This window comes from Neoarius graeffei, chromosome 1, assembly GCF_027579695.1.
Source record: "Neoarius graeffei isolate fNeoGra1 chromosome 1, fNeoGra1.pri, whole genome shotgun sequence".
Classification (NCBI taxonomy): Eukaryota; Metazoa; Chordata; class Actinopteri; order Siluriformes; family Ariidae; genus Neoarius; species Neoarius graeffei.
Genome location: NC_083569.1, coordinates 110,053,016 through 110,072,435, shown reverse-complemented (window position 1 = coordinate 110,072,435; position 19,420 = coordinate 110,053,016). Strand labels below are relative to the sequence as shown.

Below are 19,420 nucleotides of genomic sequence, written 5' to 3'. Positions count from 1 at the left end.
CAGAAAAATTTACTATTAAAACCAGTTGTTAAAACAAAGTATGATGAAGCAGCTTTTAGCTACTATGCAGTACAGCTATGGAACCAACTGCCAGAGGACATTAAAAATGCTCCTGCTGTTGGCAGTTTCAAATCTAGGTTAAAAGACCAAGCTGTTTTCAGATGCTTTCTGTTAAATAATTAATATTGTCTTCTTTACATTTTTTATAATCTTTACTTTCTCTGCATGTTTTAAATTTACTTTAATTTTAACTTTATTCTATTTTATTCTTTATTCTATTCTGCTGGTTTCTTTTTTTTCTCCTCCTATTTCAACTTCTACTTCATTTTATTATTTTATTTCTACTATTGTTTAATTCTTATTATTTTCTTTTAATTCTTTTAATTAATTGTTTTAGAATAAAAATAAAATTTTATGTAATTTTATTTCTCTATTGTTTACTGTTTTTGTTTTTACTTCTGTAAAGCACATTGAACTGCCATTGTGTATGAAATGTGCTATATAAATAAACTTGCCTTGCCTGGACACAAACAGGGACACATCATAAATAATGGGGAAAACCATCACAGTTATTAATTTCTCCTCCATTGGTACTTGGGAAGTCTTTGAACAGAACCAAAATTTACACAACTATGCTCTGAAGTATTTCTTAGAGCGGAGCACTTCCAAATTCCGATTGGTTGCTGCCAAAATGCGTCATAGTTTACTCCCATAAAGTTGCCTAGATTTCAACTTTATTCTGATGCCCCCACTGCCCAAGTCACACCGCCAACAATCATACTGCTTCTCGCCACCCAGAAACGCTAGCTCTCATACAAAGTAAGCAGCTTCCAGTCACGCTGATGTCTCGCTGTGTTTGGTGTACACATAGGATTAGAATACTATTAAGTTAGTACAGGGAAAAGAAAACAACGTGAAGATCTGTAATGAGAAATCTTCAAAATATATCATATGGTCTGCAGTTGAGAAAAGTCAGACTGATCTTCAGTGTCTTTGGGATTTTATTGGAGAGATATTGTTCCTGTTTAGAGCCTGCACCAAAGTCACAGAGAAGTTAAAAGTTAAGTGAAAAACACTGCATTGTTGCCCCACTGCCACCTGATCCAATGTGTGTACCTATATTAAGGCAATCAAAGTGTAACCCCTTTTTAGCGGGTGCTAGTGCACTCAGTAAGAGCTAAAATGAATTACACTAAATATTAATAAACAATGGCGCAACAGGATTCCTAAATTCTCAGCGGTGGAATGGTGAGCTGGCTGAAACTCCTGATACCACAAGTATAATTAATAATTATTATTTTTATAACTGTGTAGTTGAAGGTGAAGAATATAAATGTGAATAAAGTAATAACAATTGCAAATTTAGTAGCGCGGTGCCTCCACTGGGGAAATACTACACTTACTTTGAAGCTAGTGCAGGACGTATCTCCTCAGAATGTTCATACAAATAAATGTGTAAAAGTGAGTGTAACGCTAACCAAACTAACTAAACACCAGTCAGTTGTGAGAAGGTAAATGATCTGCCAAGACCCAACATGTGAATTGAAATACAGTAGTACAAAATTTATTGAATAATAAAACAACTCAACTAAGAAAAAAAAAAAGGGGGAGAGAGAGAGAGAGAGAGCAAGCTAGAAAAAGTGACACAAAGTTTATAATTTACGTGGGCTACGTTTACAACTTAGAGAACCGTAGTTGTGATAAACATTTACTATAAAAACAAATGATCACTCGTATAAACCCTTCCGATCAACCCCAAACATCAGAAAACAGACACAAAACAAAACAGCGCGCAGTTGGGGCCCTTACGATGGTGCACTTGATGGCAGCTCCCTGAGCCGCAGGCAACACAGCAACCGCTGCGCTGCCCAGCAAGAACCACAGGTCCAAACCAGAGCCAAACGTTAACGCGCACGGGCGCGCATGTGTGTGTATGTCAGTGTAAGTGTAATCACGAACCAGCATCAGCAGTTGCTCGCCGAACAGCCACTCGGTCCCGCACCGAGTCCTCCACAGCAAGCAGGTGGCGAGGAGAGGGGGGGGGGGGGTTCCCCGATGGGGCCCAGCAGCAGATGGCCACACGAGAAGGGGGGTGGGTTGGCTAAGAGCTAGCTCCGACGAACAACAGTCCACGTTGCGAGCCGACCACCAACCACACCGCGCACACTCCGACGCAAGGTCCCTTCTGTCCCGTTTGTTCTCGATGTCCGTTATAAACAGTCCCTCCACGACTCAATAAAAAAACAAAAAAAAACACAGACCACAAAACGCGCCAGTCTCTCTCCACTGTCCAAACGGCTCAGCTCGCCTCTCTCTCTCGAGGTGATCGAATGTTCCCGCCCTGGAATGTTCGAGTACCGCCTAGTTCGCGGGAAAACAGATATTTATCGCTCTACCATTGGGTATCACGGAATTTCAAAAAAACATACATCAACAATACATGGGATTGGACAATACAGATCAGAACATTTAAACATTGAAAACTGAAGACGCCACAAGGCATCACGGTAAATGGAGTCAACCAGGCACTACAATGCAATACAAAAAAAAATGGCTGATATCCCAATGAACAGTATCAATGACCTTATTTTAGAGGTCCTTACAAAAGCTTGACTATGGAACCCCCATCACAGTAATAAGCCACCTTATTCTCCACACTATAGCACTTCTTTCCCCTGAGTCAAACTCGAGTCATGGTGTCGTTGCTTGTGGTTCTTCAGGCTGACGTTGTGACTGAATGACTCTCCGCATCGCTCACACAAGAAAGGTTTCTCTCCAGTGTGGACACGCATGTGGGAAGTGAGGTTTTCCATTTGGTTAAAGGAACGGTCACACACTTGGCATTTGAAAGGCTTTTCTCCAGAGTGGACGAGCTTATGACGTTTTAATTTGATGATGTCCTTAAAGCCTTTCTTACAGACATCACAAACATATTTATGTGGACCTCGGTGGGACTTGACATGTTTATTGCGTTTGTGAATCTTGCTAAACTTCTGCGGACAATCTGGACAGCTGTATGGCTGATTTTCTTTAGGATGAGTCTGCTCATGTTCCAGTTTTGCAGACTTGGTTTTGAAGACCTTCAGACAGTATTTACACGGATGATCATAATCTGAATGGAGCTGACTGTAGTGTGTCTTTAAGCCAACTTCAGTGAGGAACCTTTTCCCGCAGTCTGAACAGATGATTAATTTAGACTTGTGTTCACATTCATGTTCTTTGAAATCTCTGGATTCAGGATCTGCTCTAACAAACTCGCCGCAATCTTGACACAGCATATTGAAAGGTTTGGCTCCGTGCTCCTTTTCAACATGCATCTGAAAACTGGCAACATCATCAAACTGAACAGGTAGGGTTTCACAATTATGTGTTTGAACACCGTCACCTATACTGCACTGAGCACAGCAGAACACTTTTTTGTGACGAAGGACAGAACAGGAGAGCGAGGCCTCAGTCGCACACTGTGTACACCACATCACAAGTTTACCCTGACCATCCTCCTTTAAAGCTGTGAACAGGTCTTCATCCATGGACACATCAGAGTCTGTGGCCTCTTCATCTAAACATGGCTCCCATTCATCTGAACTATCAGACTTCCTCTTTCTTTTCTTTTCCTGCAGGCTTGCTTCATCATCACTAGATAAACAGGACCCATCCTTTTCGATAAACACCTGCTCACGGCACTCGTTCTCTGATGACACAATCTGAACCACAATCTGCAGGACACAGAAAGTCTTTGTTTAGGACACTAAGGATAATGTGAAAATTACAACCCCAATTCCAAAAAAAATTGGGACGCTGTGTAAACTGGAAATAATGTGAATTTGCAAATCATGAAAACCCTATATTACATTGAAAACTGTACAGAAACACCACATTAAGTGTTGAAACTGATAAATTTTATTGTGTTCTGAAAAACACGTGCTCATCTTGAATTTGCGGTCAGCAACACATTTCAAAAAAGTTAGGATGGGGCATGTTTACCACTGTGTGGCATCACTATACTTTTAAGAACACTGTAAATGTTGGGGAACTGAGGAGGAGACCAACTGCTGTAGCTTTGAAAGAGAAAATGATGTCCCAATTCTTGCCTGATATACAATGTCAGTTACTCGATAGTTTAGGATCTCCTTTGTTATATTTTGCGCTTCATAATGTGCCAACTATTTTAAATGGGAGATAGGTCTGGACTGCAGGCAGGCCAGTTTAGCACCGAGACTTTTTTACTACGGAGCCATGCAGTTTTAATATGTACAGAAAATGGCTTGGCATGGTCTTGTTGAAAGAATGCCTTCCCTGAAAAAGATTGTCTGGATGGTAGCATATTGCTATGAAATGTTTATATCATTCAGCATTAATGATGCCTTCCCAGATGTACAAGCTACCCAGATCATGTGCACTAATGCACCCTCATACTATCACAGATGCTGACTTTTGAACTGTGCACTGAAAAGCCAGATGGTCCCTCTCCTCTGTAGCCTGGAGGACGTGGTGTCCATGATTTCGAAAAAGATTTTCTACTTTTGATTCATCAGACCACAGGACAATTTTCTACTTTGCCTCAGTCCATCATAAAAGGGCTCAGGCCCAGAGAAGGTGGCGGTGTTTCTGGATATTGTTTATATCTGGTTTTAACTTGCATTTGCGGATGCAGTAATGAACCGTTTTCACAGACGATGGTTTTCTGAAGTGTCCCTGAGCCCATACAATAATTTCCACTACAGACACGTGTCTGCTTTTAATGCAGTGAGGGCCTGAAGATCACAGGCATCCAATGTCAGTTTTCAGGCTTATCTCTTGCATACAGAGATTTCCCCAGAATCCCCGAATCTTTGAATGATATGTACCATAGATAATCCCCAGATTCTTTGCAATTTTACATTGAGGGCCTCGTCTCGTCTTCTTCCGCTTTATCCGGGGCCGGGTCGCGGAGGCAAGAGTCTGAGCATGGAAGCCCAAACTTCCCTTTCCCCAGACACCTCGGCCAGCTCCTCGGGAAGAACACCGAGGTGTTCCCAGGCCAGCCGAGAGACATAGTCCCTCCAGCGCGTCCTGGGTCGTCCCTGGGGCCTCCTCCTGGGGGGGGACATGCCTGGAACACCTTCCCAGGGAAGTGTCCAGGAGGCATCCGAAAAAGATGCCCGAGCCACCTCAGCTGATTCCTCTCGATGTGGAGGAGCAGCGGCTCTACTCCGAGTTCCTCCCGAGTGACTGTGCTTCTCACCCTATCTCTAAGGGAGCGCCCAGCCACCCTGCGAAGGAAACTCATTTCGGCCACTTGTATCCGCAATCTTGTTCTTTCGGTCATTACCCAAAGCTCATGACCATAGGTGAGAGTCGGAACGTAGATCGACTGGTAAATTGAGAGCTTCACCTTTTGGCTCAGCTCCTTCTTCACCACGACGGACCGGTAAAGCGACCACATCACTGTGGAGGCTGCATTGATCCACCTGTCGATCTCACGCTCCATCCTTCCCTCACTTGTGAACAAGATCCCGAGATACTTAAACTCCTCCACTTGAGGCAGGACTTCTCCATCAACCTGGAGGGGGCAAGCCACCCTTTTCCGGTCAAGAACCATGGCCTCGGACCTGGAGGTGCTGATTCTCATCCCAGCCGCTTCACACTCAACTGTAAACCGCCCCAGTGCATGCTGAAGGTCCTGGTTTGAAGAAGCCAACAGGACATCATCCACAAAAAGCAGAGATCAAATCCTGTGGTTCCCAAACAGGATTCCTTCCGGCCCCTGGCTGCGCCTAGAAATTCTGTCCATAAAAATTATGAACAGAATCGGTGACAAAGGGCAGCCCTACCAGAGTCCAATATGTACTGGGAACAGGTCTGACTTACTAGTCTGGCTAGCGCGACTTCAAAGCTCTACGAGCTATTGGTCTGGCCAAGATATTAAGCCCAACCGTTTCCCAGAGCCCGTGGTTGACCCGCCTCCCTGAAATGCCTCAGTTTGCTACTGGTCGAAGCCAGAAAAGGCTGTGACGAAGCTTAAACCAATCACATCACTCTTTCCTCTGACGTATGTGACGCGACGATAGGATTCTCGCTGAGCCCCATTGATTTGGCTACTAGCGGGGCTAACTGGTAGATTAAACTCTTACCGAAGCCAGCCGGGAGCAAGGCGAAAACGTCCTTCCTTTCAATAGATACCTCCAGGGCTGCTCTTTGCTCTGTTTTCAATTAGAACTTCCCGTTGAATGCTTTCAATACAGCATGATTCTGTAAACAATCTATGGCTTCCAGTCGCAGTTCTACTACGTCACTGCCTTGAACACGCCTCTGCCCAGGGCCGTTGGAGATGCTCAAAGTTGATTGGCTCCCGATTTTTCCGGAGCTTGGAAGAGCTGTCGATAGCTTGCCTGGCCAGACTAAGCTCGCAACAGGCCCTCGTGTTGCGTCATGCTTAGGATGGGCGGGCCCAGGCTACTGACTTACTGCCGGCAATGCGAACCAGACTCCTGCTCTGTTCGTACAGGGACCAGACAGCCCTTAGCAAAGAGCCCCGAACCCCATACTCCCCCTATAGAATACCATGAGGGACATGGTCGAATGCCTTCTCCAGATCCACAAAGCGCATGTGGACTGGTTGGGCAAACTCCCATGAACCCTCGAGCACCCTATGAAGAGTATAGAGTTGGTCCAGTGTTCCACGACCAGGACGAAAACCGCATTGTTCCTCCTGGATCCGAGGTTCGACTATTGGTCGAATTCTCCTCTCCAGTACCCTGGAGTAAACTTTCCCGGGGAGGCTGAGAAGTGTGATTCCCCTATAATTGGAGCACACTCTCCAGTCACCTTTCTTAAAAAGAGGGACCACCACCCCAGTCTGCCACTCCAGAGGCACTGTCCCCAACCGCCACGCGATGTTGCAGAGGCGTGTCAGCCAAGACAGCCCCACAACATCCAGAGACTTGAGATACTCAGGGCGGATCTCCTCCACCCCCAGTGCCTTGCCACCAAGGAGCTTGCAAACCACCTCAGTGACTTCGGCTTGGGTAATGGACGAGTCCACCCCTGAGTCATCAGCCTCAGTCTCCTCAATGGAAGACGTGATGGTGGGATTGAGGAGATCCTCAAAGTATTCCTTCCACCGCCCGACAATGTCCCCAGTCGAGGTCAACAGCTCCCCACCCGCACTGTAAACAGTGTTGGCAGAGTACTGCTTCCCCCTCCTGAGGCGCCAGACGGTTTGCCAGAATTTCTTCGAGGCCGACCGATAGTCCTTCTCCATGGCCTCCCCGAACTCCTCCCAGTTCCGAGTTTTTGCCTCCGCAACTGCCCGAGCTGCGGCACACCTGGCCTGCTGATACCAGTCAGTTGCCTCAGGAGTCCCAGAGGTCAACATGGCCCGATAGGACTCCTTCAGCTTGACGGCATCCCTTATTTCTGGTGTCCACCACCGGGTTCGGGGATTGCCGCCACGACAGGCACCGGAGACCTTGCAGCCACAGCTCCGAACAGCTGAGTCCACAATGGAGGTAGAGAACATGGTCCACTCAGACTCCATGTCCCCCGCCTCCCTCAGAAGCTGGGAAAAGCTCTCCCGGAGGTGGGAGTCAAATACCCCCCCGCCAGAGTGCTCAGCCAGACGTTCCCAGCAGACCCTCACCATACGTTTGGGCCTGCCAGGTCTGTCCAGCTTCCTCTTCCGCCAGCGGATCCAACTCACCACCAAGTGGCGATCAGTTGACAGCTCAGCCCCTCTCTTCACCCGAGTGTCCAAGACATAGGGCCGGAGATCAGATGAAACGACAACAAAGTTGATCATCGACCTCCGACCCAAGGTGCCCTGGTGCAACGTGCACTTATGGACACACCCATGCTCGAACATGGTGTTCATTATGGACAAACCGTGACTAGCACAGAAGTCCAATAACAAAACACTACTCGGGTTCAGATCGGGGAGGCCGTTCCTCCCAACCACGCCCCTCCAGGTGTCACTGTCGTCGCCCACGTGAGCATTGAAGTCCCCCAGTAGCACAATGGAGTCCCCAGTCTGAGCACCTCTCGGTACCTCTCCCAGGGACTCCAAGAAGGCCGGATACTCTATACTGCTATTTGGCCCGTAGGCACAAACAGCGAGAGCCCTCTCCCCAATCCGAAGGTGCAGAGAGGCGACCCTCTCGTTCACTGGGGTAAACTCCAACACATGGCGGCTGAGCTGGGGAGCTATAAGCAAGCCCATACCAGTCCACCGCCGCTCACCATGGGCGACTCCAGAGAAGTGGAGAGTCCAGCCCCTCTCGAGGAGCTGGGTTCCAGAGCCCAAGCTGTGCATGGAGGTGAGCCCGACTACCTCTAGCCGGTACCTCTCAACCTCCCGCACAAGCTCAGGCTCTTCCCCCCCAGCGAAGTGACATTCCATGTCCCAACAGCTAGCCGCTGTGTCCGGGGATCAGGTTGTCGAGGCCCCTGCCTTTGACTGCCACCCAATCCACACTGCACCAGCCCCCTACGGCTACCTCTGTTGGTGGTGAACCAACAGGAGGTCGAGCCCATGTCACCTCTTCGGGCTGAGCCCGGCCAGGCCCCATGGGCAAAGGCCTGGCCACCAAGCGCTCACATACGAGCCCCAACGCTGGGCCTGGCTCCAGGGTGGGGCCCCGGCTGCGCCATACCGGGAGATGTCATGGTCCTTGATTGGTTCTCCATAAGGGCTTTGGTGAACTGCTCTTGGTCTGGCCTGTCACCTAGGACCCATCTGCCTTGGAAGACCCTGACAGGGGCATAATGCCCCCGACAACATAGCTCCTAGGATCATTCAAGCACACAAACCCCTCCACCACAGTAAGGTGGCAGTTCTAGGAGGGGTCATTGAGGGCCGTTATTCTTAAACTGTTGCACTTCTGTCTTTCACAGAAGGGTAAAGATGGCGGCACAGCAGTAGCATGCAGCAGCCTTTCCGAATCCAAAATAACGCTTTCTTGTATCATTTTGTTCCTTTGCCTAACCTTGTACAGCGCACAGACATCAGATGAACTGGTGTTTGTGTGCATCAATCACCAGGCACTCCTTCGGTACAGAAATCATGCAGGAAAAAAACGATCTGCTGGAGAAGCTACACAACCTCAGTCTGCTGCAAGGAACAGGCCTCAAGTTATCAGCCTCGCCCAAGGCCGGTGACCTGGGAAGAAGCCATCGGATGCAGTGTGCAAGGAGGCAAAAATGCAGCAAGCGTGGGAGTGTCTGTGCTAGGCTAACGACTAACCCTAGCCGGCTGGCTGTCCCATCCATTCTACTCTCCAATGTCTGCTCCCTGGAAAATAAACTGGACTATATCCAACTCCATCAGACTACCCAGCATGAGTTTAGAGACTGCTGCGTCCTTGTTTTCACAGAGACGTGGCCCAGTGACTGAGTTCCAGACATTGCCATTCAGCTGGATGGACTAGCTTCATTCCGAGCCAACAGAAATGCAGCTCTGTGCGGCAAGACTCATGGAGGTGGCTTGTGTGTGTTTATATATATATATATATATATATATATATATATATATTACACACACACACACAAAAAAAACAAAAACCAAAAAAAAAAAAAAAAAAAAAAAAACACAGAATGGTATAGAAATCCAATGCTCATCACAAGTGAAGTTTGAGACTGTTAGATGTAGACCATCATATTTACCACAGGAATTCACGTCTGCAGTCATAATCTGAGTTTCCATTCCCCCAGCACTAATGCTAAGGAAGTGCTCTGTGTACTGTATCAGTACTATTAACAAACTGCAGAATGCACACACAGATGGACTGTGTCACCGAAGATTTCAACCATGAAAATCTCTGGTCAGTGCTCCTTAAATTCCATCACTATGTGGACTTTGCAATGAGAGGGGCAAATGCACTGGATCTGGTTTACATGAACATTGCCAGCACATACCAGGCAGAACCCTGCCCCCGTCTTGGCTACTCAAAATACAAATCGCTGTTCTGCCAATTCCAGCATACAGACCGCTCACCAGATGCTCCAAACCGGTTCTAAGGCAGGTTAAAACCTGGCCAGAAGAAGCTATTTCTGCTCTCCAAGACCGTTTTGAGAGAACTGACTGGGACATGTTCAGGGAGGCTGTAACCAATGGCGACTGCACCAACTTAGAAGAATACACAGCATCAGTGACCAGATGCATCAACAAGTGCATCGATGATGTTACCGTCTCTAAGACCATCACCACTTGCCCCAACCAGAAGCTGTGGATTATTGTAGAGGTGTGAGCGCACAACTGAGGACCCAAAATGCTGCCTTCAGAGCAGGTGACAGGGCAGCCCTAAGAGTAGCGAGAGCCAAACTGTCTCAGGCCATTAGAGCAGCAAAGCATGCGCACGCCCAGAGAATCCACAGCTACTTTCAGGACAGCGGTGACACACCGTGCATGTGGCAAGGCATCCAGATCATCACAAACTACAGAACACCACCACTGACCTGGGACAATGATGCCTCCCTTTCAGATAGGCTGTACAGCTTCTATTCACGATTTGAGGTGCAGAACGGCATGGCAACGAGCAAGACCATCCCTTCTCCCAACGACCAGGTGCTGTGTCTGAACACAGCCTATGTGAAAAGTCCTCAGTCAACCCACAGAAAGCTGCTGGACCAGGTGACATCCCTGGTCAAGTGCTCAGAGGATGTGCAGACCAGCTGGCAGATGTTCTCACTGACATCTTCAACATCTCCCTGAGCAACACCATCATTCCAAAGTGCTTCAAGACCACTACCATCGGCTATCACTAACGAGCAAGACTGTTCTCTTATTTATGTACTCGCAGATGGCTGATGAGGCCAATCCTGGACTTGCATACACAGTGGCAATGACAACACTGGGTAGTGGGCTCTGGGGGAAGAGAGTTGCTGTTAGTTGCTTGTTGCCTGTTCCTCCTCTCCCTCCTCCTGGATGCATCTCAGCATAGGCTTTCTTCATAGGTCTTCGTGCCATCAGCCCCTCCCAGTTGTCAATGCCACATTTCTTTAGGTTGAACTTGAGATTGTTTTTGAAACGCTTGCGTTGGCCACCCTGTGTCCGCTGACCTTCTCAAAAGTTAGGAAAACAGAAGTTGCTTTGGTAGGCGATGATCAGGCATCCGTAGGATGTGCCCTCTTCAGGGCAACTGGTTGCGGACAATCATGGTTTTGATGCTTGCACTGTTGGCCTCTTCCAAGACACTAATGTCTGTCTGCTTGTCTTGCCAGCTGATATCTAAGATCTAATGAAGACAATGCTGATTGTACTTTTCCAAGCTTTTCAGATGACGCCTGTAAGTTGTCCAGGTCTCACTTGCATACAGCAGGGTCGGGATAACAACCGCTTTGTAGACATGTACCTTGGTTTCAGGATTAAGGTCCTTTTCTTCAAAAACTCGTTTCTTGAGCCGCCCGAAAGCTGCATCGGCACAGCTTAGCCGGTGCTATACTTCCACATGAATGTCAGCAGTTTTTGATAGATGACTTCCGAGGTAGGGGAAAATGGGTGACATTTTCCAAGATTGCATCACCGATTACAAAGTTGTGGCTCCTCCGTGGCTACCTTTGGCGGCAGCTGAAACAGCATTTTGGTCTTCTTAATGTTCAGCTTCAGGCCAAGACTCTCATAGGCCTTTGTAAACACACTTAAGATGGTTTGGAGGTCATCTGCAAAGGCAGCGCACACAACATTGTCGTCTGCATACTGGAGCTCGATCACAGAGGTGGTAGATATCCTAGTCTCTGCCTTTAGTCTACTTAGGTGAAAGAGGTTTCCATCCATTCTGTAGACGATTTGGACGCCATCAAGATTAACTTTATTGTCTCACAAAGTGAGAAATTTGTTCTGGGCCATTCACCCATGCTGCAGCCACAACACAGAACATACAACACTATAACAAACATACAATAGATATGCGCATCCATATCATACAAGGTGCCTAAAAGTGCAAGAAACATTGTGAATAAAAAAAAAGAATAAATAAGAGAATGAATAACACCTAATAAATGTAATAAAAAGCTAAAATTCTAATAAGTAAAAATACTAACCTGTGCAAAACAAACAACCACAAGTCATCTGTGCTCTGGTCTTATCTGACCTTGTTTACCAGCTTAACCCATTGACGCCGGATGCTGCGTCGCGCAACATTACCCCTAGCGCCGGTTGTTGCATAACGCAACATTGCCCCAAATGCTGGTTGCTGCATAACGCAGCATTGTCGATTTGTCATTATTTTCAAGACGCATGCCAGATTTTTTTTTTTTTAATAAAAATATGTGTTAGGGTTAATGCTGAATGAGCATGATCCAATAAAAGCAGAGAATTTTATCTTTTAAATGCAACTTATTTCATGTCTTTATGTGCTTCAGAGGGTGAGATATTGAATTTTTCATAGGTGTTTTCAATTAATGATTTTTATTTCAGAAAACCCTCAGGCAGATGGGGACCTTTTCTAAAAACTGGCTTAGGCATTTGCAGACGTTTTTTTGCAGGCGTTTCAGGCGTCAATGGGTTAATTGACACAGGAACAAACGAGTTTTTAAAATCTGTTCAGTCTGCAGTGAGGAACTCTAAACCTTCTACCAGATGGTAGCAGCTCATACTCGCCATGCATGATGTGTGATGGATCGCAGATAATCTTATTTGTTGCAGAGTGGCCTGTTCATAAATACTCTGAATGGAGAAGTGCTCTTTCACACCAATAATTTTTCCAGCAGCATGAATTAGCCAAAGCAGTTTGTTCTTTAGCTGCACAGAGAGGTTACCAAACCAAGCTGTGATACTATACCTGATCACACTTTCTAAGACTGCCTTATAAAAAAAAATCAACATAAATCTTTGATCAACACCATGAATTCTCAGACGACGAAGAAAATGCAACCGTTGCTGTAGTCTGCAACAGAGGCTGTCAATGTGTGTGCTCCAGGTGAGTGCGTTGTCAATAAAGACACGCAGATATTTGTATGACTGCACCTGGGCAATCGCTTGATTGTGGATGACCATGGGCCTGTGGTCACCCACTCCTCAAGAGTTGAACACCATTTCTTCCGTCTTATTCACATTCAGAATGAATGAGGTGGTTATCGTCACACCACTCAACAAACCTCTGAATTTCCAAAGTATAGTCAGATATATCATGATTCTTTTTCAACAGTGATAAAATTGCAGTGTCGTCTGAGAACTTAATGATGTGATTGTTTGTATGAAAACTTCTACACGCATCTGTGTACAGAGTGAACAGAACCGGTGAACTCACGCATCCCTGTGGTGCACCTGTGCTCAGAGTTTTATTTTCAGATAAAGTTCCATTAACACTAACCCGCTGTCTGCGATTTGTTAAAGATGAAAAAGTACCATTTAATAATAAAAGGTAATTTGCCTTCAACAATGTGAAGCATCACAAAAATGAAAAACAGGGCAGGTGCAATCACACATCCTTGCTTGACTCCGGTAGTTATGTCGAAAGGCTCACTTTCAGATCCGTTCCTCGTCAGTATGGTGGCTTTCATGCCATCATGTAGTAGCCGAAGGATGCTTATGAATTTTGTAGGGCATCCAATTTTAGATCGGATACTCCACAGTGCTGGTCAGTTCACCATGTCAAAAGCCTTTGACAGATCTATAAAGGCCATATACAGTGGCCTGTTTTGTTCTCGGCATTTCTCTTCAAGCTGTCTAGCTGTGAACACCATATCCACTGTGCCTCTAGATTGTCTAAAGCCACACTGCGACTCCAGAAGTATCCCTTCTGTGACTGGTAAGAGACAATTAGCCAGTATCCTAGCAATTGCAGGCAGAATCCTTGCTAGGAGCGAGATCCCTTGATAGTTTCCACAGATGGTCTTGTCCTCTTTCTTGAAAAGGGTGACAGTGAGGGCATCTCTGAAGTCTGCAGGAATTACCTCCTTTTCCCAGATCTTAATAATCAAGACATGGAGCTGTTGGGTTAGCGCAGGGCCTCCATACTTAAATATCTCAGCGGGGATACCGTCAGGCCCAGTGGCTTCTTTGTTGTTGTTGTTCATCTGACTGATAGCTTTCTGTAACTCCTCCAAGTTAGGAGTATTTACTAACTCTTCTCTCATGGGCAGTTGCAGGATGTGGTCAAACACTTTCTCTTCAACCGTGGAGTTCTGGTTCAGCAGATCCTGAAAATGCTCTTTCCAGCGACAGTTAATGGCGTCGTTACCGGTCAGGAGTTCGGATCAGTCTTTTGATCTCACTGAAAAAAAAAAGCACAAGTATCACCGGCATCCGCAAGACAATGAAGCTCATCTGCTTTCACATGCCACCACTCGTTCTTCAAGTCCCTGATCTTTCTCTGCACCTCGACCTTCAACCTACAGAACTTTTCTTTCTTACTGACATCCATGGGATTGCTTTGCAAAACCTGGAAAGCTTTCCTCTTTTCCTCCAACATACGACACATCTCTGAGTCATTCTCATCAAACCAATCTTGGTGAATGCGCTTGTGTAAACCGATTGTTTTGCTACAAGCATCACGGATAGCACTCTTCAGGGTGGACCAGTGCTCTTCATTGTTATTGGGATACTGGTCCTTAGAGAACTTCTCAAAGGAAGGCTGCTAACTTTGTTTGCCAGGGTCCTTCAGGCAGGCGACGGTCAATCTGCATCTACACAGCTTGCAGTTGAGCCTTCTTCTGTGGACAATCTTGATGTCCATTATTGAGCAAATCAAGTGATGGTCCAGCCAGCAGTCATCATCAGCACTAGTCATGGATCTTGTAAGCAGAGGTGGACAGTAACGAAGTACATTTACTTGAGTACTGTACTCAAGTACACTGAGTATCTATACTTGAGTATTTTTTTTTGGAAACTCATGACTAACTTCACTACATTTGGAAGGCAAATATTGTACTTTTTATTCTACTACATTTCTATCAAGGCCCTCATTACTATGAAGCAACGTTGAAAGTGGATGTTTTTTTCTTTTCTAAAACGTGATAGGTTGTCTCAGTGTCACCTGCGAATAAACCAATCAGTAATCACTAGGGTCACGTCACATCCACAGACTGTATAAAATCAAGTTCAGTGATTTCTCCGCAGCGTTATTTAACATGATCAGTTGATGGTAGAATGGAAGGAGGCGGTTCTTCTGGGGAATGAATGCACCCGTGGCCCATGAACCCATGTTTCAATTTTCTGAAAGGATTAAAGAGTCATTTCGTTTTAAACGTTTGCTTTGTTTGCCTAAAATGAACCACATCACAGCCTACAAAAACTCGCCGTCTGACCTGCGGAAGCATATTGAGGTATATAAACATTTTATTCCAAGAGAAACCTTGCAACGAAGTTATCTGTGCTTTTAGAGCTAGTGATAATATTGAAATAGCTATGCAGTCTGGTTAGTCAAATGACTTTCTATGGATTTTCCGGCCAAGTTGCCATAGCCTTGTCCACGGCTAAATGTTAATACACAGCTAGTGAACTTGGACACTATTAGTTAGCATGTAAAAATGGAGTTACGCTAACATGAATAACGTTAACTTATCTGAAATCTTTTCAGAAATGTATGTTTTAGTATAATCTTGCCAAATAAACAATGTAGAAATCTTTATTTTCTAGTAGCATTAGCTACCCAATATGATTTCGAGTTTGAAAAGTTTGCTAGCATGTCAGGTGGAGCTTCACTAACTAGCTAGCTTAACGTTAAACCACCATGATTGCACAGCATGCGTTCATTTTGTGAATTCACATTTCTGTCTTTGGTAATGGTGTTAGGTTTTGTAAGCATTGTGGCAATAAAACAAGGACGTGCTGACAGAAAATGTACTTTTGAAACTTAAATATTTTTAAAAGTACTTCAGTACTTAAGTTAAAGTAAAAATTTGACTGGACAACTTTCACTTGTATCGGAGTAACATTTGATCAGTGGGATCTGTACTTTGACTCAAGTAATGAAGTTGGGTACTTTGTCCACCTCTGCTTGTACAGCGCCGATTCCAAAAAAGTTGGGACAAATTGTAAATAAAAACGGAATGCAATGATGTGGAATTTTCAAAATTCCATATTTTATTCAGAATAGAACATAGATGACATATCAAATGTTTAAACTGAGAAAATGTATCATTTAAAGAGAAAAATTAGGTGATTTTAAGTTTCATGACAACAACATCTCAAAAAAAAGTTGGGACAAGACCATGTTTACCACTGTGAGACATCCCCTTTTCTCTTTCCAACAGTCTGTAAACGTCTGCGGACTGAGGAGACAAGTTCCTCAAGTTTAGGGATAGGAATGTTAACCCATTCTTGTCTAATGTAGGATTCTAGTTGCTCAACTGTCTTGGGCCTTTTTTGTCGTATCATCCATTTTATGATGTGCCAAATGTTTTCTATGGGTGAAAAGATCTGGACTGCAGGCTGGCCAGTTCAGTACCCGGACCCTTCTTCTACGCAGCCATGATACTGTAATTGATGCAGTATGTGGTTTGGTGTTGTCATGTTGGAAAATGCAAGGTCTTCCCTGAAAGAGACGTCATCTGGATGGGAGCATATGTTGCTCTAGAACCTGGATATACCTTTCAGCATTGATGGTGTCTTTCCAGATGTGTAAGCTGCCCATGCCACACACACTAATGCAACCCCATACCATCAGAGATGCAGGCTTCTGAACTGAGCGCTGATAACTTGGGTCATCCTTCTCCTCTTTAGTCCGAATGACACGGCGTCCCTGATTTCTATAAAGAACTTCAAATTTTGATTCGTCTGACCACAGAACAGTTTTCCACTTTGCCACAGTCCATTTTAAATGAGCCTTGGCCCGGAGAAGACGTCTGCGCTTCTGGATCACGTTTAGATACGGCTTCTTCTTTGAACTATAGGAGTTTTAGCTGGCAACGGCGGATGGCACGGTGAATTGTGTTCACAGATAATGTTCTCTGGAAATATTCCTGAGCCCATTTTATGATTTCCAATACAGAAGCATGCCTGTATGTGATGCAGTGCCGTCTAAGGGCCCAAAGATCACGGACACCCAGTATGGTTTTCCGGCCTTGACCCTTACGCACAGAGATTCTTCCAGATTCTCTGAATCTTTTGATAATATGCACTGTAGATGATATGTTCAAACTCTTGGCAATTTTACACTGTCAAACTCCTTTCTGATATTGCTCCACTATTTGTCGGAGCAGAATTAGGGGGATTGGTGATCCTCTCCCCATCTTTACTTCTGAGAGCTGCTGCCACTCCAAGATGCTCTTTTTATACCCAGTCATGTTAATGACCTATTGCCAATTGACCTAATGAGTTGCAATTTGGTCCTCCAGCTGTTCCTTTTTTTATACCTTTAACTTTTCCAGCCTCTTATTGCCCCTGTCCCAACTTTGAGATGTGTTGCTGTCATGAAATTTCAAATGAGCCAATATTTGGCATGAAGTTTCAAAATGTCTCACTTTCGACATTTGATATGTTGTCTATGTTCGATTGTGAATACAATATCAGTTTTTGAGATTTGTAAATTATTGCATTCCGTTTTTATTTACAATTTGTACTTTGTCCCAACTTTTTTGGAATCAGGGTTGTAAGAAGCACACTGCTGCGATCACGGGATCTGACGATCACGTAGTCGATCATATGCCACTGCTTCGAACGAGGGTGTTGCCAGGATGTCTTGAATTTGTTCTTCTGCTGGAACAACGTGTTGGTGATAAGGTTGTGTTCCATGCATTTGGTAAGAAGCATTAGGCTGTTGGAGTTCATATTCCCAACACCTTCTTTGCCAGTTGTACCAGTCCAGAGCTCAGAATTCTGGCCGACCCTTGCGTTGAAATTGCCAAGCAATACCACCTTATGTTCTTTCCACTGGAGAAACTAATAAGCTTTGCAAAAGGTCGTTCTTGATGGCAAAGCCTACACCGTGTATTCTATTCTCCTCTCCTGTGAAATGGTGCCCTTCCAAAAGAAGGTATAACCACCCCCCTCCTCCCTCAGCTGGCCCTCTTCAGCTCTTCTTGTTTCAGACAAGGCAGTAATGTCGATATTAAATCATCTCAATTCACGTGCTATGATGGCAGTGCGTCTTTCTGGTCTTCCACTGTTATTTGTTGTCCATCAAGGTCAGTATGTTCCAAATATCAAAAATTAAGCATTTCTGTTTCCGACCATGTAGAAGGTGACCCTGCTGGCCATGGTAGGCCAGCCAGGGGTTATCGAGGCAGGCTATTTTTGAGACACCTTTTCTAGCCGCTCCCCTAGCTCTGTAGGGTAAGCAGAGAGGTTCCTGAACAGGGCTGCTTAGTCGTGAATACAGTTCCCGAAATGCTCAACCATCTCAAAATCCTTAAGCAGAACGACTGAATCACGTATTCACCGCCTAGCATGCCGATTTGTGACTAGAAGCTTCTGGAGGTCACACGCCTGCTCCCGTTGCCACTCCTCGGTCGCCGCAGGACTTAGTTAATGGGATTGGGAAGAGAAAGTAGAATAAGAGAATGCCTGTGCGTGAAAACTATCAATGTGGGGAGACTGCTGCACGACAGCCACCACACATACCTCGCAAAATGGGGGGTTGTAACCAATGGCAAGGAGAACCAAGACGATCGGGAGTCACCATTTGCTGCAGCTCTCATCCACCATTGCAGCCAAGAGAGTTGCTGCTCATCTATTGCCTGCGCCGCCATTGGGGTCTTGGGCCAGAACTGCCGCCGAGTTGACTGACAGGACTGCCGCCGAGTTGACTGACAGGACTGCCATGTTGCCAGAACTGCTGCCAGGTTGACCAAACAGAACCTTCGAGGGGTGTGAAGTGAACCAGGCCGTATCCCTGGCCAAGGGAGGCTGAGGGTGTGCCAACACTTGCCCAAGATGTCTACCCAGGGTAGTGGAGGACAGGAGGTGCCTTACATCTCCATTCTAGACTGGCTCCAAGCAAGGTCTAGCCACTGCCCAACACTACCATCATGCCCATGCTGAAGAAGTCTTCAGTGTCCTGCCTCAATGACCATACTGAGCACTAGAACCCCCCAGCAGTGCGTGCTCAGTCCACTGCTGTTCACTCTACTGATTCATGACTGTGCAGCAATGCACATTTCAAATAATATTAATTTTGCTGACACGACTGTAGTAGGTCTCATCAGTAAGAAGGATGAGTCAATATACAGAGAAGATGTGCAACAACTATCAGACTGGTGCAGAGTCAACAACCTGTCTCTGAACGTGGAGACACAGAGTTGGTGACTTCAGAAAAACATGGATAATAATAAGAAGAAGCCTTTGTCACATGCACACTCAAGCACAGTGAAATTCATCCTCTGCATTTAACCCATCTGAAGCAGTGAACACATGCGCACGCACACACCCAGAGCAGCGGACAGCCATACTACAGTGCCTGGGGAGCAGTAAGGGGTTACGTACCTTGCTCAAGGGCACTTCAGCCCAAGGCTGCCCCATGTTAACCTAACTGCATGTCTTTGAACTGTGGGGGAAACCGGACCA

General features: G+C 45.7%; 1 protein-coding gene across 1 annotated transcript in view; it reads right to left on the bottom strand.

The window, feature by feature from the left end:
- Positions 1-1,538: 1,538 nt before the first annotated feature.
- LOC132881848 (zinc finger protein 726-like) overlaps positions 1,539-19,420 on the bottom strand; it is a 37,396-nt gene continuing 19,514 nt past the window's right edge. The window contains exon 6 of the mRNA XM_060914819.1: positions 1,539-3,716. Coding sequence (XP_060770802.1) covers positions 2,658-3,716 — 1,059 coding nt within the window. The 3' untranslated portion in view covers positions 1,539-2,657. The remainder of the gene's footprint in view (positions 3,717-19,420) is intronic.